General features: G+C 45.8%; 1 protein-coding gene across 3 annotated transcripts; it reads left to right on the forward strand.

Moving 5' to 3' along the window:
* The first annotated feature begins 338 nt into the window (after positions 1-338).
* setd1a (SET domain containing 1A, histone lysine methyltransferase) lies at positions 339-18,408 on the forward strand. 3 transcript variants are annotated; one of them, XM_060893080.1, is made up of 21 exons: positions 339-462; positions 3,093-3,237; positions 3,488-3,586; positions 3,698-3,968; positions 4,470-4,594; positions 4,855-5,090; positions 5,180-6,767; positions 7,111-8,028; positions 8,527-8,697; positions 8,819-8,906; positions 9,253-9,413; positions 11,439-11,478; positions 11,556-11,742; positions 11,825-11,880; positions 12,076-13,379; positions 14,073-14,475; positions 14,951-15,129; positions 15,480-15,590; positions 16,057-16,176; positions 16,548-16,685; positions 18,185-18,408. In XM_060893080.1, the coding sequence occupies exons 2-21, from the start codon at positions 3,100-3,102 to the stop codon at positions 18,356-18,358; spliced, it is 6,507 nt and encodes a 2,168-aa protein (XP_060749063.1). In that variant the 5' UTR covers positions 339-462; positions 3,093-3,099; the 3' UTR covers positions 18,359-18,408. The 3 variants fall into 3 exon arrangements, with proteins under 3 accessions (XP_060749063.1, XP_060749062.1, XP_060749064.1); XM_060893079.1 differs by lacking the exon at positions 339-462 and adding an exon at positions 469-608; XM_060893081.1 differs by lacking the exon at positions 339-462 and adding an exon at positions 1,047-1,151.
* Positions 18,409-22,508: the final 4,100 nt, after the last annotated feature.

Consider the following 22,508-nt stretch of genomic DNA (forward strand, 5'->3'; position numbering starts at 1 on the left):
GTTAATGTTGTTAATGTTGTTGTTGATGACGTTGTTGTTGTTAATGTTATTGTTGTTAATGTTGTTTTGTTGTTGTTAATGTTGTTGTTGTTGTTAATGTTGTTGTTGTTGTTGTTGTTAATGTTGTTGTTGTTGTTGATGAACTTGACCCAGTCTAACAGTTCCGTTGTCTGACACGCTGATCGCTATTTTACATTCATAACAGCACATTCGACAATTTTTACTTTCATTGAGTTTGCCTATAAATAAAAACACTATTTTTAGCCGCTGTAATTAGTTCTGGTCAATATTTAATTAAATAAAATGCTGTCCGGAGGTAACGACAGTGTGATGATTTACTTGTGCTGTGTTTGTGTTATTTCTGAATCGCCTAAGTTGTGTGTGTTTGTGTGGAAAGTGCGTGTGTGAATGATGTGAGTGATGTTGTGACAGATTGTAATGGCGGACAGGCGAGGTGTACAGGTTAGTTACGCCATGGCGGCGCTCTGTATTATTCACTGTTTTACACAAAACGGCGCCCGGTGGTGACATTTAAAGGTTTCTGAGCTTTCGGTTTTGTACCGGAACGTAAGTGGCGGTTTCGGAGATGTGACTTTGGCTGTGAGAAGGTAGATAATTGAGCATTTTTGCGCTAAAGGTTATTTTTCCGGCCGCCGGAGCGGAGCGTTTAGGCCTTAATGTTAGCGCGTTAGCCGCTGTGGCTAACAATCAGACTGCTAACAGTGTTTATTATAATCATAACGCGTCACAAACCGGACTGTGACTCTAAATGTGTTGCGTTATAGCTGAAGGCCACATGTAACTTTATTTATATACAGTGTAATACACATTATATATAATAATAATAATATAGTATATAACGCCGTGCCTCAGACTGTAAATTACACTCATTATACACCGCTTTGTTTCATTACATTGTGCACATTTAAACTTTACATTTTAATTCTTATTAGCGGTTTAGCGCGTGCACTGTTGTTAGCATGGTGCTAATTGTCCCTCTGACTGACCGCCTGTGAGCCGTTTTGTTCTTCTTTACGTACAATTCTACTAGAACATAAGTTTGTTCTCTCAGAATTGTTCCAAATTAAACCTATTTTGAACGTTTTATTGCACGGAATTGATGTTACATGAAGGTGTTTAAAGCCCCTGAGGTAAGTGAGGTGAGCTAAAGCGGCTAAAGGGCTGTTTACACAACATTAACGCTATTAAACTATTAAACTGCTCTGTTTTACACAAACAATTAATGATCTCTTAAGTCTTCACACTTTTCTCCTCACAGGGCGGTTTGACTGCTAGTTAGAGTTTAATGTTTTATTTTGTAAATTAATATTAGTTATCTTTACACATGATGTTTGTTAGACAATAAACCGTTAAGTTTATTAGCAAACTTTGTTTAGCTCTGATGCTAACTGTTGTTTCCGACATATGTCTGATTCTGCATATGTCTGATTCAGTCTGATTCTGCATATGTCTGATTCTGCATATGTCTGATTCTGCATATGTCTGATTCTGTATATGTCTGATTCTGTATATGTCTGATTCAGTCTGACTCTGTATATGTCTGACTCTGTATATGTCTGACTCTGTATATGTCTGATTCTGTATGTCTGATTCTGTATGTCTGATTCTGTATATGTCTGATTCAGTCTGACTCTGCATATGTCTGACTCTGTATATGTCTGATTCTGTATATGTCTGATTCAGTCTGATTCTGTATGTCTGATTCTGTCTGACTCTGCATATGTCTGACTCTGCATATGTCTGATTCTGCATATGTCTGATTCTGTATATGTCTGATTCAGTCTGACTCTGTATATGTCTGACTCTGTATATGTCTGATTCTGTATATGTCTGATTCAGTCTGATTCTGTATGTCTGATTCTGTCTGACTCTGCATATGTCTGACTCTGCATATGTCTGATTCTGTATATGTCTGATTCAGTCTGACTCTGCATATGTCTGACTCTGTATATGTCTGATTCAGTCTGATTCTGTATGTCTGATTCTGTCTGACTCTGCATATGTCTGACTCTGCATATGTCTGATTCTGTATATGTCTGATTCAGTCTGACTCTGCATATGTCTGACTCTGTGATTCTGCATATGTCTGATTCTGTCTGATTCTGCATATATCTGATTCTTTTTAGATTGGTCGATAGTTAGTGTGTATTTTTTATTATTAACAGCTTTGTTCTCGGATTCTTTCTCGTTCTCATAAGCATCGTTACATAGAAAAATCAAACACAGGAAAAATTCACGTCCTTCTGTTTCTTATAGTGTCTTAACATTTCTGGATAAATGAAAGATTTGACTCCTCGTGTACTAGAAGAAGAAGAAGCTTTTATTGCCATTCCAACCTCATATAACCTGACGCAGTGAACTGAGACGTTTCTCCAGGATGATGGAGCTACAGGGGACGACACAGAGCTATGGACTTATTAGTGTTGTGTTTGACCGACTGATCATCAGCTCTGTAGACTGTGTAACTTCACCCCTGTGGGTGTGTCGTGCTTTACAGTAGCAGCTCGTTAACAGTAAACACGAGTTGTGTTCTTTTGTCTTTCTCTCTTTGAGTATAAATGTTCAGAGGTTATTCATGTGAAAGAGGTGGAGTTTGTTGAGTCAGTGGTCACGTGCCTCGCTTAAGTGGAGTGTTTTACTTTGGCTTGTTATAATGTCACTCTCTAGTACTGATTGACAATTCTGTGTTAATTCTGTCTCCGTCAGTTAGTCAGTGATGGTTTATCTTCCTCTGACTGTCGTCATCACCATAACTTTGCTCACACTCACACGTGTCTCACCCTAAACGTCAGAGTGCACAGGTTTGGGTGAAAGTGGTGCTGGTACTAACCTACTGTTAGGTGTGTGTGTAGAGAGAGATTAACAGGATGGAAAAACTTTAGGTTAGATAGTTATCGATGTACGAGATGAGTGACTGCGGTGTCGATGGTGTGATAGCATGTGCTTTTGGATGCTGCACTAAAGTGCTGCTGCATCACTAAGATTTCATTATGAAAGAAACCTTTTTAAAGCTCCCTAACACCGTCACGTCAGAGTCTAATCACAGCTATTCTTTGTGTGTGTGTGTGTAGTAATAGCATGGATCCAGACAGTGGGGCGGACACCCAGCGAACTCTCAGCCTGCAATGGAAGAGCTACAAACTCCTTCAGGACCCAGCCATCCGCAGGGTCGCTCAGAAAGTCTACAGATACGATGGGATTCACTTCAGCATCCCGGTACGTTCACTGGACCTCTTTAAACATCCGGCGCTGAGAAAACACACGTTTAGGAAGCCTGTGAATGTGTTGCGACGTTTCATTTCAGTACTCCACTTTAAATTCTGGGTGTTTATTTTTTAAAAATAACTTTTTGTGAAAGTTTTATACCAAAAATATGAGACAAAGTAAAGAACTTGATTTAATAAATTTCAGTGTACAATAATTTTGATAAAATATCAGTTTAACGTTGTTTTGTGTTGGATCTCAGGACTCAGGGTTTCCTCCTGTGGGGGAGTTACGTGATCCTCGACCTCGGCGGATCTGGTCCAGACACACAGAGATGTCTCTTCCTTTGCCCAAATTTAAGGTACAGGGTCCTGGTGCTCAATCCTCTCGCTTTACCATGTTCTAGGGATTTAAACGTGTCTACGATACCTGCGTCCTCGTCTGAGACCTTTTTTAACCTTTTGCCTGACAGTTGGATGAGTATTATGTGGGTCCCATCCCGCTGAAGGAGGTGACGTTTGCTCGGCTGAATGACAACATCAGAGAGCCCTTCCTGTTAGACATGTGCACTAAGTTTGGCGAGGTCGAGGAAATGGAGATCTTGTTCCACCCCAAGACCCGCAAGCACTTGGGTTTGGCACGTGTCCTCTTCACCAGCACCAAAGGGGCCAAAGACACAGTCAAACACCTGCACAACACTTCTGTCATGGGCAACATCGTCCACGCACAACTCGACATCAAAGGTGTGTGTGTGTGTCCTGGGTATCACAAGTGTTGTGCTCTGTGGTGTTAAAAAGGGAATCAGTACGAAACTAAAACCGGTGAAGGAAAATGCAAATAACTGTGAAACTGGCAGGTTATGTTGTACAAATGTGGTAACAGCTGCTTCATTTATATATGTAACGTGTGGAGAGAGTCTCCAGTGTCAGTATTGTGTAACGGGGTTTTTTTTGACGGGACAGAGGAGTTTACACTTGGAATTTAATTAACAAGCTGCAATTTTCTCTTAACTTGTACAAAGGGAAAAAAGAGAGAGGCTGCTGAGAGAAGGGCCGTTTGTAGCGTCATAATGTAACAGGAACCAAGTAAAAATAACTATAGGGGACTGAAACTTGTTCTGTGTTCTATTACGGTGTAATAATCAGTGTAACAGTTACACAACCAGATCACTCAGACTTTTATAACAACAAGTTCTTATTAATCATTAGACTTTTGTTGATTTGTGTGTGTGTGTGTGTGTGTAGGCCAACAGAGGATGAAGTATTATGACCTGATCGTTAATGGGTCATACACACCTCAGACTGTCCCCACAGGAGGAAAAGCCCTGAGTGAGAAGTTTCAGCCCCCTGCTCCAGCACAGCCTGACACAGTGAGTACTCGTCCTGCTGCTCACCTCCACATGTTTAACTCTGTGTTCCTGAGCCAAGCTACATGTGATGTGAGTGGTGTACAAGCTGGAGTCAGTTCTCCTCAGGGCCAAATCATCATGTTGGATTTTGTACGCTAACACTTTTTTTTTATTATTAATAATAAATAATAACAATAATAATAAATAAATATTGTTTATCATATATTATTTATTTATTTTTGCTGATTAAGCCCTGCCCTCTCTCCCTTTCTCCGTTTCAGTCGTCTGATATTAGACGGAAGCTATCGACCGATCAGGTGCCGGTTCCTCCACCCGGCAGCGCGACCCCGTGCTCCTTGGACACCGGATTTGGGGAGCAGCGTATGGACACACCGCCATCCTCCCTCGGGGGGCCGTTCACCCCTGGCTCCTCGTGCTCTTCGCAGGGAGGCGGAACTCCTTACACGTCACGTTCTGGAACCCCCTTTTCCCAGGATTCAGGATACTCCGGGGGCAGGTGGGTGCTGTTACCTACCTGATCATGCTGTTCTGTAAAACCTGCTGCTGCATCTAAATGCTCTAAACCCAATTACCTGTTTATTTCAGGCATGGAGGTTACAGCGGTGGTCCTGTGGGTGGAGGTTTCCCTGCTCAGGACATGCTTCCTTCATCTTCCTGCTCTTCATCCGCCGTGTCGTCTTCGTCCGGGTTCAAGTCTCGCTTTTATGACGAGCCTCACAGAGTTCCCCCTCAAGACCCCACGGTGTACCACAGAGGTCGGCCCGGTTTCCCCCCTCCTCCCCCTCTTCCCTGTTACCCCTCGTATCACAACGCCGGCACAACTGGGATGCACATGCCCCCTAACCCTCACATGCCCCCCTCAGGAACTCTGTACGAGTCTCCGCCAGTGACCGAACGAGAGCGGGACAGGGAACGGGAACGAGACCGGGGACAGAGAGACAGAGATAGGGAGCGGGACAGGGACTCTGGGGGGCGCTATGGCGTGTCTCGCCGCTCCTCTTACCATCACCAACCGGATGTAACGTCCAAGTCCTCCTACCATTCACACCACTCGCACCGGGAGGAGCGGGAAAGCAGGTCGTATCGTAGAGACAGCTCGGCCTCCAGGGAACACGGGAGGCACCGGAACCATCACCACTCGCACAACCACCATGGACGGAGGAGGGACAGTAGGGACAGGGATGGAGATTATGCGAACAGCTCTGATCCACGATACAGAAGCCACTCCAACTCCAGCCATCGTTCCTCCAACAGTATGTCTCCTCCGCCCGCCTCGTTCGGAGGATACAATCAGTCTAAAGAGCTTCAGACCCAGGACACTCCATCTTCGTCCCGCATGGAGCCTTCTCCATCCTTCAGGTCAGGGGAGAGATCGAGCGGAAGTGGAGAAAACGATTATCGATCTCACCACCCACCATTACACCCTCCTCCACCTCCTCCACCTCCTCCTCTTCCCCCTGCTTCCGTCATCGCCGCGGCGGTGGCCGAAACTCTGAGCTCGCTAGATTTCGGCCAGGAGAGCCCAGTACGAGAGGAGCCGTGGAGCAAACCCAAGAGGCGCCCCAGCACCCCACCGCAGCCCCCCCAAACCCCTCCACCCTCCTCCCCTCCTCATGCCTCCATTCCTTCATCATCCACTTCACCATCCTCTACCTCTCTGCCTCACCACCACCCTTCCTCCACTGCGTCTCTATCCCCACCCCACGCACAACGAGACTCCTCCTCTCCGGAGCCGGACTCCACCAACGAGAGCCTCCCGTTTGTTCACCACTGCAGCAGTTTGGACTCGCGCATCGAGATGCTGCTAAAGGAGCAGAAATCCAAGTTTTCCTTCCTCGCCTCTGACGACGAGGACGAAGACAAGAAGGACGAGGGCACCCAAGGAGGCTCGAGGAAGCTGCGGGAAGAGGGCGGAGACCGAGAGATGGATGGAGGACAGCAGAGGAGAATGGAGAGGAGAAGCAGAGTGAGAAAACAGGCGGCAACACCAGCAGGAGGAGGAGATGGAAGGAAAAGCCCTACAGAAATGGCTCCCTCCTCCGCCTACCTCTCCACGTCACTGTCTGAGACGTCACAGGGACAGCAGGTCCTCATACAGGAGGAACACGCAGCGTCCGACACGCAGAAGGTTGCAGGTGCACACACACCACCCACCTACAACGGAGAACGACAGGTGAGTGCAGTCTTACCCCTGCGCTAGTTTCGCTTGCTATGTATGATCCAATGTCAGGAGATTGTTTCAAGCTCAAAGGTAAAAGGCCATAAAATTGTACCTCATTGACCGCTCCATATACTGCAGTTTCCCAACAAGTCCTCAGAGGGAATTCATGAGCCTTGCAGCCGTCAGCATCACATACACTTGTATCCTGTTCATATTTCTCGTATCTTTTGCTTACTCTGTAAATGAGTTCTTATGTATAGTGCATTAAGTCCTGGGGTTCATGTTCACCTGCACTGTGGGATTAATGTGCTGTTTATTGGACACATCTCATTATCTTCTCTTCCTCCTCTTTCAGCCATCACCGCATTCCTCTGGAGAAGATATGGAAATCTCTGACGAAGACGACGGTGGTGGTAACGGCGGCATAGCCTCGTCGTCGTCCTCCCCCGCCCCGTCTCAGTCGGCCCTGCCCTCTCAGAGCGCCGACCTCTCGTCCGCTTCGCCCCCAGATAGCACGCAGCACTTCGGCGCCTCGATGCCGCCCCCTCACATACCCTCATACCCTCCTCACCTGCCCCCTCCTCCACCGCCCGGCTTTTCTCTCCAGCCCCCTCCTCCTCCCCCGGGTGTGCCCCCTCCCCTGCCCCACATGGAGCTTCACCCGGAGTACGCCATGCCCCCTCACCTGTACGACTACGCCAACTCTGTGGAGCTGATGAGCCAGTACGCCGGCACGTCCTTTCAGATGCAAGCACACATGCTCAGTCGTCTGCACCAGCTGCGAGAAAAGCACGCGCCTGGCTCAGAGTACCCACCCTCTTACCACCTCCACTCTCTGCCTCCTCCCTCGCATGCACCACACCCTCATCACCCCTACATGGACCAAGATGGAGCTGCTGGGAACCCCTACATGCCCCCTCACATGCCTACGTATCCGTACCCTGACCCTCATGCCGCCCAGCTGCCCCCTCACCACCCCCACGCTATGCCTCCACCCCCTCACTCCCCATGGCCTCCTCATGTCGTACCCCAGCATTACCCCTCCCACTACCCACCGCCGACATATAATGCTGTGCAAGGGCTGGATGGCGAGCAGTACACCATTCCCATGATGGGTCAGAACCCTCACGAGGCCACGGTCCAGCTGGTTCTTGCTTCTCTAATCGACGAGATGAAGAACATCATGCAGAGGGACCTGAACCGCAAGATGGTGGAGAATGTCGCCTTTGGAACCTTCGACGAGTGGTGGGAGCGTAAAGAGAGGAAGGCTAAGGTGAGTTTTTATCTCGCTAATGTAAACCATCACGTTGTTGACTTGAAAAGAAACCAGTAAATGAAAAAAAAAGACTAGCTGTTTGACCAAAAGTGATGGTAGGTGTTGATGTGTATATGTGGAGGCTTCTGGAGGGTTTAGAGCACGTTGTGCCCATAATGCACTCTTGCTGCTTAGTCAACATTTTGGTCGTATTTGCGTGAGTTTCAAGAAAACAACCTTCTCCACATCGCTCACAAGCTCCACTGAGAACTTACATGCAGTAACCTTTATGCAAAGCCACACGTTACCTCCAGACTATGCAGTGCATTATGGGTATGTTGGTTTGAACACTGCTTCGATCCACTGTGAGTTGTTTTTTGTGTGTGTGCCTGATTTACTCTGCTGTCCTAAATAACGCTCTAAAAATTAACCCAAAAAATGTTGTTTCAGACGTTTCTGTTTATTCACCTCTGAACGCCTCACCAGTGTGAATGCTCCTTTTTTTTCCCCCCTCAGCCGTTCCAGACCGCAATGAGGGCCGTGTCTGCTGTGCGGGACGACGAGAAGAAGGAAGAGAAGACGAGCAGTCGGCCGCGTGAGCCGCTGATGTCTCTGGTGGACTGGGCCAAGAGTGGAGGCATGGAAGGGTTCTCTCTGCGTGGGGCTCTGCGCCTGCCTTCATTCAAGGTACCTGTGGACTCTCACCTGACATGTAGACCTGTTCCCTTACGTTAAATGCAGATACACACACACACACACGTAGTGTGTGAGAGTTAAACCGGAGTTAATTTTTCTTTTTTTAATGCAGGTGAAAAGGAAAGAGCCTCAGGAGCTGGCAGAGGAGGTGTCACTGAAACGAGTCAGGCCTTCGACTCCACCAGACGAGGAGGACGAAGGTGAAATATTCTGGCCTCATACACACTACTAGACCGGTGCAATTATTACTGTTTCAGCCGAGTCAGACTTTTTTCCACAAGCTCGGATTTCATCACATGGTGCATTTGGGCATTCTGCCATATTATATCCAGATTTATACAGTAAATGTGTGACATAAAAAACATAAAAAAAAAAAAAACACTATTTTTTGTTTATTTGATGCACAAATGACGATTATGAATGTCATTAGATTTAAAAGCCTGGAAAGGTGCAGTCCTATCATCAGTACAGCTGTGTTATACAGAGTGTGTGTAGTGTGTGTGTCATGTCTTAACTTGTGTGTGTGCACGTGCGTATCCTCCTTAGACTCGTACCAGGGTAAAGGGTCTGACCGTGCAAGCCGGCCGGAGGAGACCCGAGCAGCAGAGAGAGACTCGGTACAGAGGAGGAAGAGACGCAAACCACGCAAAGCTTACGACCTGGACAGCGAAGGAGAGGAGACGTCTGATGAGTCGTCATCTGAAAAGGTGTGTGTGTGTCTGTCTGTGTGTGTCTGTCTGTCTGTCTGTGTGTGTCTGTCTGTGTGTGTGTGTGTGTGTGTGTGTGTGTGTGTGTGTCTGTGTCTGTGTCTGTCTGTCTGTCTGTGTCTGTCTGTCTGTCTGTCTGTGTGTGTCTGTCTGTGTCTGTGTCTGTCTGTCTGTGTGTGTGTGTCTGTCTGTCTGTGTGTGTCTGTCTGTGTCTGTGTCTGTCTGTCTGTCTGTCTGTGTCTGTCTGTCTGTCTGTCTGTGTGTGTCTGTCTGTGTCTGTGTCTGTCTGTCTGTGTGTGTCTGTGTCTGTCTGTCTGTGTGTGTCTGTGTCTGTCTGTCTGTGTGTGTCTGTGTCTGTGTGTCTGTCTGTCTGTGTGTGTGTGTGTGTGTGTGTGTCTGTCTGTCTGTGTGTATCTGTCTGTGTGTGTGTGTGTGTGTGGTAACTATTTATTTTATTTTTATTTATTTATTTATTATTTATTATTTATTTATTTATTTATTTTATTATTTATTTTATTTGATGGTATGAAGTCTAACTGTAGTGACTCCCTAACTGTAGCGACTCCCTAACTGTAGTGACTCCCTAACTGTAGCGACTCCCTAGCTGTAGCGACTCCCTAGCTGTAGTGACTCCCTAGCTGTAGCGACTCCCTAGCTGTAGCGACTCCCTAACTGTAGCGACTCCCTAACTGTAGCGACTCCCTAACTGTAGTGACTCCCTAACTGTAGCGACTCCCTAGCTGTAGCGACTCCCTAACTGTAGTGACTCCCTAGCTGTAGCGACTCCCTAGCTGTAGCGACTCCCTAGCTGTAGCGACTCCCTAGCTGTAGTGACTCCCTAGCTGTAGCGACTCCCTAACTGTAGTGACTCCCTAACTGTAGCGACTCCCTAACTGTAGTGACTCCCTAGCTGTAGCGACTCCCTAGCTGTAGTGACTCCCTAGCTGTAGCGACTCCCTAGCTGTAGCGACTCCCTAGCTGTAGCGACTCCCTAGCTGTAGTGACTCCCTAGCTGTAGCGACTCCCTAGCTGTAGCGACTCCCTAGCTGTAGCGACTCCCTAGCTGTAGCGACTCCCTAGCTGTAGCGACTCCCTAGCTGTAGCGACTCCCTAACTGTAGTGACTCCCTAGCTGTAGCGACTCCCTAGCTGTAGCGACTCCCTAACTGTAGCGACTCCCTAGCTGTAGCGACTCCCTAGCTGTAGCGACTCCCTCCCTGCGGTCTTTACTGATATGAAAGCAAATCTTTTGCATTAAAATAATCACATTAAATTTAGAGTTTGGGATCAAACTCACAATGTAGGTTGTGAACACCAGCACTGTTTGTGCTTTATGTGCCTGAGCAAGACATTTAACCATCATGACTCTGACCTGTGGGTCTTAGAAGCCTAAGAAGAAATTGTCATACTACTTTCTTTTTTTTAATGAAAGCGTCAGTGAGACGCAAACCAGAGTGCTGTACGACACTAGACTGCAAAAGTATGTGCACCCCTGAGCATCACACCCCCATGTCTGTGTGTGCTGAACGTCTCAGTCCAGGTTTATTCTCCTCTTTAATGTTCTAATCAGCTCCACTCATGAAGGGTCTCCAGATCAGACTCTGATGTTGTGGAGATTTCAGTTCATCCCAGATGTGTTCAGTGGCGTTGTGTCAGAATCAGGACTCTGTGCAAGTTCTTCCACGTTCTCCAACCTTAACACACCGTGTCTTCATGGAGCTGCTTTGTGCACTGGGACATCGTCATGCTGGAACAGGGTTTACTTTCAGTGAAGGGAAACTAGAACACTACAGCACACACACACAAGTTGTGTAGTTTGGGAAGAACCACAAACAGCTGTGATGGTCAGGGGTGCACATAGTTTTGTCTAAACGATGTTGTGTTTTGTTTGTAATTGCATGGAGTTAACAGTAGGTGGCAGCAGTGTTCTTTGTGTGATCGAAGCTCTGGCGATTTCAGTTTAGTCTGGAGAACCGATAACGTTGATAACTTGTAGATATAATTAACGTTGTGTTAATGTGTTCAGGAGGAGGATGAAGACGACAGCGAGAAAGACGAGTCCGAGGGTAAGCGGCGTTCTACTTCAATTCATTCCCGTTTTTTAAAAGCGTTTTCAAACGAGTTTATTTATTTGTCACTCCAGATGAAGCCCTCAGTGCAGACAGCGATGATGAGAGCCTCTCCTCTTCATCCGAAAGCCTGTCATCGTCCTCTTCCTCGTCATCTTCGTCTTCAGATGAGGAAGACGAAGATGAGCTGGAGCAGGTAGACGAGAGCGAGGCCTTGGACACGATGGACGAGTCGACGATGGACAGCGTTGCCATGGAGAAGTGTGTAGTAGTTTTATATTTCCTCTCCTCATCAGAGCAAACAGGCTTCAGTTTAATGGTGTGTTTGTGTTTTGTGTCACAGGGAGAAGGCGAACGGCGGAGAGTCGCCTGCTGTGGCTGCAGCTGAGGTCAAATCAGGTCAGTGACTTTCATTTAAAATTCAAAATAAACACTTGTTATAAACTTGTTTACGTTAAGTTTATTAAAACTGCATCTATACAGAGTTTCTATATAAATATATGACTTATTTACATTTAAATAGATTATTTTTATTTACTAGTATCAACATTAGTACTGTTTTGGTTTGTGACTTTTTATTTATTTATTTTAAAGAAGACAAGATGGCTCCGGCTGTGCCTGTAAATCACCGGCCACCATCTCCTCCTTGTCCTCGCCCATCTTCTCCCATCCTGCCTCCTCTGAAGAAACGGCGCAAGACCGTGTCCTTCTCCATGGAGGAGAGTGAAACCAAACCCTCCATCCATGTCCCTGTAGCTCCTCTCTCACCCTCCTCCGCCGCTTCTCCATCGCTCCTCCTTTCTCCGGTCAAATCACAACCACCAGATCAGCTTATTACATCATCACCCACTGCTTCCACGTCATCCAAACCTGCCCCGATGCTCCGCCCGTTTGCTTCACGCCCGACCAAGGCCACGCCCCCTTCAGCGTCTCCCACCTCGGTTCTCACAGTCCCTCCTCCTGTTCGCTCGCTGCGTCCGGAGGAACCCAGGAAACATTCTCCATCCCCACAGTCGACCCCTGCCAAGTCTCCTCTCAGACGTGGCAAAGAATCGCCCAGAACCCCTCCCACTCCTGTCTGTCTCACTGTCCAGAACCTTCCGCTGGACCATGCCTCTCTGGTTCGGGTGGCCTACGAAGAGCCCGGCCCGATGACACTCGCCGCCAATCAGAAAGGTCGTCCACGTGGCAGGCCTCGAACCGTCAGCATGTCGGCTCCCTCCACACCCTCGCTACTGGAGGAGGATGAGTTTGATGAAGATGAGGATGAGGAGCTTCTGGAGCAGAGATTGAAGCTCAGGGAGCAGCTCGGAGCATCCAGTTTGCTGCAGCTAGCATCCGCATCCACACCCGATCTCTCCGTGCTAGCTCACGTGGCTGCAGAGATGGACGGAGACATTGACTCGGAGGAGACCGAGACGTCAGATGAAGCCGAAGAGCACAAACTGGAGGAGGACGAAGTAGCTCGGCTTTTCACGTTAGATCCAGGCGGAACGCTCGTCCTGCAGGAGCACAACTACTCAAAGTCTCCATCTTTCCTCGTTCCCCCTATTTCTCCTGCATCCTCTGCTGTTCAAAGGAGGCAGAAACAGGACGCCGCAGTGTTGCTCCCTACAGACTTCCATCAACACTGCGTCCAGGAGGCTCCTGAGGAGGTCATCGGAGACTCTCAGACAGACACGGCGGAGTTCTACAGCACGGGGCTCGTAGGAGACGAGGCCGGAGTGCGTGTGCTCAGCCCCGTGTCTAAACGCAGAGGCTCTTTCAAGACCGAGGAATCTCTGGAGAAAGGAAAGAGTAAAAAGAGGACTCGGAAAGACAAAGAAAACGTGGAGCTGCAGCCTGCTAAAAAACTGAAGCAGGACCACGGCAGGAAGCAGAAGAGAGGGAAGTTGGAGGTGCGTATCTCCAGGCTGTCGCCTCGTTTTGACACCAGGTTTATGAAATAAGGTTGAATAATTTGCAAACATCCGCTTCATGTGCGAGCAGTGATGTAGTGGTTATTTCTCCATTCCTGAATTTCAGTGTTTTCGTCGTAATAAAGCGTCGTTACTTTTCCTTTCAGTAAATCAGCCTCCGCAGACCAGCTCTCAAACCTGTGTAACTAGCTCAGCGTACACCAGCACCAACGTCTCCTTTAGTTCTGACACAAACATTACAAACCTAACAACACAGAACAAACGTTTGTGTCACACAAACATGGACATAAGTGACACGTGTAGTCTGTGTGCTTTAGAGCGTTTAGGACTTCCTGTAAACAAGAAAATATAGCAGCAGTCACTCATTTCCTCTTTGTCTTAAAAATGTCTTCAGCAACAAACTTTTTTTTGTATACTAGTTGAATCTGATTGGGATTATTTACAGATGCCCTTATTCAGGCTTGAGGGACTTGCTCAGGGCCCAGGATTAGCTGGACCTGGGATTCAAACACACAACCTTGTGATAAGCCTAACACCTTAACCACAAGGCTACCACATCATCGTTATTTGTTAGCATTGTAGCTTCAGTGTAGAAATAACCTGAGAGTAAGATGTTATTCATTCTGCTCTGTAAGAAGGAGCACAGATTATAACCTCTATGTTCCGTGTCAGGATTGCGCCCCGGAGGAGGACGTAGACGTGGAGCAGTTGGAGACAGCCGATCTGTCCAGCTCCACCTCCAGCTCAGACTCCGGCGATTCGGACTTCGGCCTGGACGAGCACCTCGGGTTCGAACGTGAGGAGGTGAGGAAAAGTGAGCGTCTCTTCCTGCAGGAAGCCGGAATCACACCGTCGACCCAGAGGAAGTCCAACCTGGTCCTGCCTTCTCTCCCAGCCGCTCTGTTCTCGTACAAACAGCGCAGCGAGTTTGAACAGATGACCATCCTGTATGACATCTGGAACACCGGGCTGGACCAGGAGGACATGTGTCTGTTGAAGGTGACGTACGAGAAGCTGCTGCAGGACGACCACAACGCCGACTGGCTCAACGACACACACTGGGTCCCTCACACTAATATCCTTTCCCATGTTTCTGTTTCTTCGCTCTGAATGAAATGAAATCTTTGGAATAGAGCAGTAAATATCAGTTATGTGATAATCATGATAATGAAATATTGTGCAGCTCTGGTCTCACTGGTGTCACTGGTCTCTCTGGTGTCACTGGTCTCTCTGGTGTCACTGGTCTCTCTGGTCTCTCTGGTCTCTCTGGTCTCTCTGGTGTCTCTGGTGTCACTGGTGTCACTGGTCTCACTGGTCTCTCTGGTGTCTCTGGTCTCTCTGGTCTCACTGGTCTCTCTGGAGTCACTGGTCTCTCTGGTGTCTCTGGTCTCTGGTGTCACTGGTCTCTGGTGTCACTGGTCTCTCTGGTGTCACTGGTCTCTGGTGTCACTGGTCTCTCTGGTCTCACTGGTGTCACTGGTGTCTCTGGTCTCTGATGCATACTTAATGTTTCTAGTGTGTAAGTTATGACCCTTGACCCCTGTTTGCACTCACTAACATCCCGAACCCACGGCGTAAGAAGAAGGCTGTGGACAGCCAGCTGAGGCAGCACGTGACAGGATGCGCCCGCAGCGAGGGTTACTACGCCATCAGCCGCAAAGAGAAGGACGTTTACCTGGACCTGGACCTCGCCGAGGCCATGCAGGAGTCCGTAGACTACGACATCTCGGTGTGTCCCCACTCACAGAGAGACTTACTGTCATTAAACAGAACACATCTCACTGCCTCTTTACAAAACCTCACATTAAATAACAACAACCGGATGTTTAATGTTTTATTTCAAAATAACGTTTTTATGATTATATTATACTTATTTTAGTTTTATAGCTGAATCATTTCTGATTCTATGTTGATTGTTGTTTTATTTTAATTTACGATCTAACGATTAATCGTTACAGAAATATGAGTTTGTGGGTTTTTATAGAAACCCTGAAAATGTGCCTGTGCTGATGGATGTTTACAGAAGGTTTATTATTAAACTGAACTGTGACATGGTGCTGTTTGTTCTCTGTCTCTCAGGGATCGAACCGTGTGCTGTCGGAGAGGCGCTCGGAGCAGAGGCGTCTCCTCAGTGCCATCGGCACGCCAGCCGTCATGGACTCAGACCTGCTCAAACTCAACCAGCTCAAGGTGAAGCGTCACACCGCGACCTTTAACTCCTCCTTATCGCACGCTCGGCTCCGATTACGGACCGCGTGCCGACCTTGTGGGGTTTTATGGTCTGAGGTCGAACCGAAAAGGTTCAGAAACGCAGGGACGGGATCCGTCTATGTTTTTTATTGTAGTCGCACTTCTCACTATAGGGGCCGTAAAAATCACACACTGCCGCTTTAATCAAAAACCTTCTGATTTTTATTTACGTCCCATTCAGAGTTCAAGGACATTGACCTTTGACCCTATTTTTCTGCTGAGCATTTAAAGTTGTCCCAGTGAGATAAAGTGCAAAGATACGAATCTCTGAATAACAACAGAAACTCAGAATGATGTTACACTAAGTCTGAACTTTGATCGGGTCGTTTTCCATAACCGTGTGTTTGACCAAAACAAACTGCTGAGACTTTTTTAACGTGATGTTCGTGTCTCCGTCCGCCTGCAGTTCCGCAAGAAGAAGCTGCGCTTCGGACGCAGCCGCATCCACGAGTGGGGTCTGTTCGCCATGGAGCCCATCGCCGCAGACGAGATGGTCATCGAGTACGTGGGTCAGAACATCAGACAGGTACAAACTACTCTTATGGTCATGTGACGATCAGTATAAGTAGACGAAGAGGCACGTGAGCACGTTTTAATCACCACAGCGTCCACTAAACACCCTTCTCCTGTTAGAAGCTCATTTGCATATCATTTAAATTCTGTATGTATGTTTAACTGAAGCCTTTAATGTCGTGTGTGTTCTGACTCCTGTGTCAGTGTTTAGACAGATATTATTTATTAATGGTGAAGTTTGAGTGTAAAACCAGTTTGGTGTGAACACGCTGCCGTACCCGAGTGTGACCCATCACCCGTCACACTCCGTGTACATTCGTGTGTAACTGCTGTGAGACGTGTTTACTGAGCCGTGTGTGATGTGTCGGTCCTCAATGCTTTCAGATGGTGGCTGATAATCGTGAGAAGCGTTACGCTCAGGAGGGGATCGGGAGCAGCTACCTGTTCCGTGTAGATCACGACACCATCATCGATGCCACCAAGTGTGGAAACCTGGCACGCTTCATTAACCACTGCTGCACTGTGAGAACTCACACACACACACACACACACGTACACACACACACATACACACACACACACACTCTCTTACACACTCAGTCAGACACATGTACACACACGCTCTCCTACACACACACACTCAGACACACTCACACACGTACACACACTCTCTTACACACACACACACACACACACACACTCAGTCAGACACATGTACACACACGCTCTCCTACACACACACACTCAGACACACTCACACACGTACACACACTCTCTTACACACACACACACACACACACACTCAGTCAGACACATGTACACACACGCTCTCCTACACACACACACTCAGACACACTCACACACGTACACACACTCTCTTACACACACACACACACTCAGTCAGACACATGTACACACACGCTCTCCTACACACACACACTCAGACACACATGTACACACACACTCCTACACACACTCAGACACACATACACACACTCTCTTACACACAAACACACTCTCCTACACACACACACTCAGACACACACATGTACACACACTCTCACACACACACAAACACGTACAAATACGCTCTTACTCACACACGTACTCTTACACACACACACTCAGACACACATGTACACACACACACAGTCAGACACACATGTACACACACTCTCCTACACACACACTGACACACACATACACACACTCTCTTACACACAAACACACTCTCCTACACACACTCTCACACACACACAAACACGTACAAACACGCTCTTACTCACACACGCACTCTTACACACACACTCAGACACACACATGCACACACTCTCTTCCACACACTCGTACACACACACACACACACAGTCAGACACACATGTACACACACACTCTCCTACACACACACTCAGACACACATACACACACTCTCTTACACACAAACACACTCTCCTACACACACACACACACACACTCAGACACACACATACACACACTCTCTTACACTCACACACTTTCACCAAGTGTAACTTCAGTCTAATGAACTTCAACACACTCATTAGAACTGCATTTTATTCTTAAGTTCTGTTTAAAATGCGTATGTTCAGGTCACATGATGCAACCCTGAGTACAGAGGCCACACACACACACACACACACACACGCACAGAGTTTGTGAAACTGTCATGTAGCCTCTGTATAGCACCACAATGAAGCAATCAGGATGTGATTTAAGTTCACACAGGGAATTACAGCCGTTCTTTTACACATTCTCGAAGTCAAAAGTATTTGGACAGTTAATTGCTGAACATTTTCATGGCCAGTTGTGTTCTGTTTCCTTCTAACATCATGATGAATTAATGATGTAGAGTCTGGTAGCTGTTCATGGGAGCTTGTATAAGGATGTCAGTAAATTTGATTCATTGTCATCAGAACATAAAAGCCGTGTTCCTTCTTATCGGCAGCCAGACGTTTTTTTTTAGCAACAAGCTAACAGACATTAAATGTCTTGATGTTTTTCAGCCGAACTGCTACGCGAAAGTCATCACCATCGAGTCCCAGAAGAAGATCGTCATTTACTCCAAGCAGCCCATCGCCGTGAACGAGGAGATCACATACGACTACAAGTTCCCCATCGAGGAGAACAAAATCCCCTGTTTGTGTGGAACGGAGAACTGCAGAGGAACACTCAACTAAAGCCCCTCCTACATCCCCCACCCACACACCCACCCACCCACAGCCTTTACTACTGCAGGACAGGCACACAGCATTATGGGTAACGTGTCTCGGGAGTAAACACACAGCTTGGATTAAACGTTTCTGTTTAATAAAGCTAATAGACTTGACACGCCCACAGTGGTGTCTCCATAGCAACACCATTTTCTCAGATCTTTTTTTTTCTCTGATTGGTGGATTCTGATCATATGTCTAAAGCAAGGATCTGTTTTTGACGTGTTGACAAAAAAAAGTCACGATCCCCTTAACTGGTTCAAAACCACGTGTCACTGCTCCGTCACTTCCCGTCTCACGTCCCGTCGCAGCCCATTCGTTAAGGTTAAAGCCTTCCGTTATTATTATTATTATTATTATTAGCATTATTAGCATTGTCTCAACTTCTTTTTCTCTCAGTTTTGGCCGATTTTAAATAAGTAGAGACGATAAACTAAGCGGCAAAGAAACGTTTCCGTAGCTACACCGCGATGTGCAGATTTGCTGCTCGTCTCATTCTGTAGTTAACGATCAACTTTACAAAGTGGTCGATTGTAGCGTTAAACTCTGTGTTTAAACGTTTATTTAAGACGAATACTTTTCTTTTTCTCTGCGTCTGTAAAAACCCACAACGTCACCGTACACGCTTGTGTCTGTATTTTAGTTTATTCTCCGCCGGGTTTTTACGATCCTCTCGGCTGGGTTTAGTTTTTACCGATTTTTTTTTTCCCCCTCACAGCTCTGTGATGCTGTTTTATTGTAGCTTGTGTTAGTTAGCGTTTCATAACGAACCTCTTTATCTAGCTGTTTGTTTTTAGCTAATAAACTCCTCTTGTTAAAGCTCTCACTAATTAATAATCAGTTATCACACATCAGTGCTTTATACTGGATTGTTAGATTAAAAGTTTTCAGTCTGCCGCATGACTGTGATGTGGAATATGTCAGTAAACTGTTGCTGTAGTGCAGAAATAAAGAAAAGGATTTTTATTCTCTCTTTATTCTGAGAGAATTCGACGGAACATAATAATAATATTAATAATAATATTAATATTAATAATATCGGAAGGTTTTTGCTTCGTTGTTTTCATCCTCGCACGATTTATTTGATCAAATCAACATTTCAGAACTAACCTTCATTTTATTTTTATTTAAAGCCCCAAGTCAGTCCTGCAGATTTAAGCTCCTCCCACTTTATCCTTTTATTTTCACGTCCAGCGACTCCTTTGAAAGGACACCATGTAACGTGTGTATATAAATAATATAAGTACAGACTCGCACATAAAAACAAACAAACAAAAAAAAAACTAAAAAATGGTCAAAAATAAAAGTGTAAATATTGTAGAGGTGTTTGTTTCTCGTAGAAACGCACTGGTTCCACTCTGTAAATATGTTCTTCTTTTTCCTACTTTTCCCTCATCGCCAGACAAAATTGTACATACCGATCGTTCACTTATCTTATTGTTTTATTTTTGTTTTTTTTTTAATTTGATGTATTTTAATATTATTTGCAATATTTCTCTTGTATTAATGCGTTGGATCCTTTATTAATGGTGCATTAAACTATTTTTTAGAAAAACTGAAAACCAAATGTTTTTTCTTCTTTTTTTTCTGCCTCATGGTTTTATTTCCTGTTGGGCCGAAAGGTCACTGTTGTAAAATGTTATAATATAGAATATAATAATAAAATGATATAATAATAAAATGATATAAACGAGAGCACGAGCACATTAACGATAACCCTGATGGTCAGCTGTGTTCCACTCCAGCTGTTCTAGAGAGCGAATCATCGTCGGTTCAGAGTTCAGACCTCAGCAGTTCTGTGGTGTTTAAATTACACACAGTGTTTTATATCGATTTAACAGAACTGATTGCAGTGTTGATGTTTGTTCAGTGTCCATTTAATGAGTATAAATCCTTCTGTGACTTTAACGTTACTCTGATGTTCCTCTAGACCATATAAGATAAACCTTTATACACAATGGGGAAACTTCTCTGTTACTGCAGCAAAGAGAAATAAATGCAAATATATATATAAAAAAAAAATAGACATAATTTAATATACAGTATAAACACAACACAATGTATAAATACAGTCAACAAAGGTCTTCTACGGTGGCCAGGAAGTGCAAAACACATTAACAAATCCCAAAACACATTAACAAATCCCAAAACACATTAACATCAGTGTTGTCGGTCCAGTCCAGTTTGCTGTTCAGATGAACACCCAGGCATTTGTAAGAGTCCACTCTCACAGTGTCCTTTCCCTGAATGATCACTGGTGGTAATGAAGTTTGTTTGTGCCGACGGAAATCCACCACCAGTTCTTTGGTTAACTGGAGGCAGCTCCGTTGGCACCAGTCCACAAAGTTGTGGATCAGTCCTCTGTACTCCTGTCATCGTCATCTGTGATCAGACCGACGATGGCAGAGTCATCAGAGAACTTCTGTAGGTGACAGGTTGCTGAGCTGAACATGAAGTCTGTAGTGTAGACGGTGAAGAGGAACGGGACCAGAACCGTTCCCTGTGGGGCTCCAGTGTTGCAGACAACCATGTTAGACTCACAGTCACGAGTCCTCACATACTGTACTGTGGTCCGTCTGTGAGGTAGTCCAATATCCAGGCAGACAGATGATGGTCCACTCCCATGTACACCATCTTCTCCCTCAGGAGCACAGGTTGGATGGTGTTAAAAGCAATGGAGAAGTCAAAAAACATGACTCTCACTGAGCTCCCAGCCTTTTCTCGGTGTGAAACAGCCCGATTCAGGAGGAAGATGTCAGCGTCTTCCACACCGATGCCAGGTTGGTAGGCAAACTGAAGCTTCACATGAGCTTCACAAGACCAACAGAAACGTAGGTTTACTGAAGTTTAAACACAGGTGGAGGAAAACTGATATAAAGGACTTCCTGTTAGTGTCAATCCAAACACACTCAATACCTCAAACACCGAACTGTTATAAAACATCAGTGTTATTTCAAATCCCATAGTGTTAAATTTAACACTTTCCCAGAGTTTATATAATCGACACCAGTTCAGAGTTAAATTAACACTTTGGATAGTGACAATATTTTAACTCCATAATAGTGTTAAAAATGTAACACTCAGAGTGTTTAACACATTTAAGAGTATTTTTTACACTAAACGTGTTATTCCTTTTCACTGGGGGTGTTAATTCCTAACATTCACAGTGTTATTTTATGACACTTTAAAGTGTATTTTTAACTCTATATTGTGTTACTCCCTTACTCTTAAAGTGTTAATTTAGATCATTCAGTGTTATTAACACTTTACAGTGTATTCATGACAGTTGTGTTACATTCAATGTTCTGAAAATACTTTTCACTACAAGAAAAAAAGAAACATACGAAGAATTCAACTTTTTTACGTTCAACGTTCTCCTCACACCTCCAGGGTTGGGGGTTCGATTCCCACCTCCACCTTGTGTGTGTGGAGTTTGCATGTTCTCCCCGTGCCTCGGAGGTTTCCTCCAGGTACTCCGGTTTCCTCCCCCAGTCCAAAGACATGCATGGTAGGTTGATTGGCATCTCTGGAAAATTGTCTGTAGTGTGTGAGAGTGTGAGTGAATGAGAGTGTGTGTGTGTGTGTGTGCCCTGTGATGGGTTGGCACTCCGTCCAGTGTGTATCCTGCCTTGATGCCCGATGACGCCTGAGATAGGCACAGGCTCCCCGTGACCCGAGGTAGTTCGGATAAGCGGTAGAAGATGAATGAATGAATATCCAAGCACCATACAGTACAACCTGCACATTTACAGAGAGAATAATGGTACAATATAAAGGCTGTCGTCTCCACCAAAAGCACTTTGTAAGTCAAAAGGCTTGTAAATTTGAAGACAATCTGCTTTTATCACATCTTTTTCATCACTTTCAAACACGTTGTAGGCATGAAAGTGCTCACTGAAACGGTCAACCGTAAGCTTGTTCACTATGAAGTAGATCACACCGTTGACTAAAAGCATTTTTTTTATTCTGCAAAACACAGGCATTTCCTGTTCTGTGCCACTGCCAGTCACTAACCCGGCTCTGTACTCTACCCCACTGATCTTTACCCAGTTAGTAGAGAAGATGTCATTTGCTACATCGGGCATGGCTTGGGCAAACATTTCACCATTTAAATGTT

This window comes from Tachysurus vachellii, chromosome 18 (genome assembly GCF_030014155.1).
Source record: "Tachysurus vachellii isolate PV-2020 chromosome 18, HZAU_Pvac_v1, whole genome shotgun sequence".
Taxonomy (NCBI): Eukaryota; Metazoa; Chordata; class Actinopteri; order Siluriformes; family Bagridae; genus Tachysurus; species Tachysurus vachellii.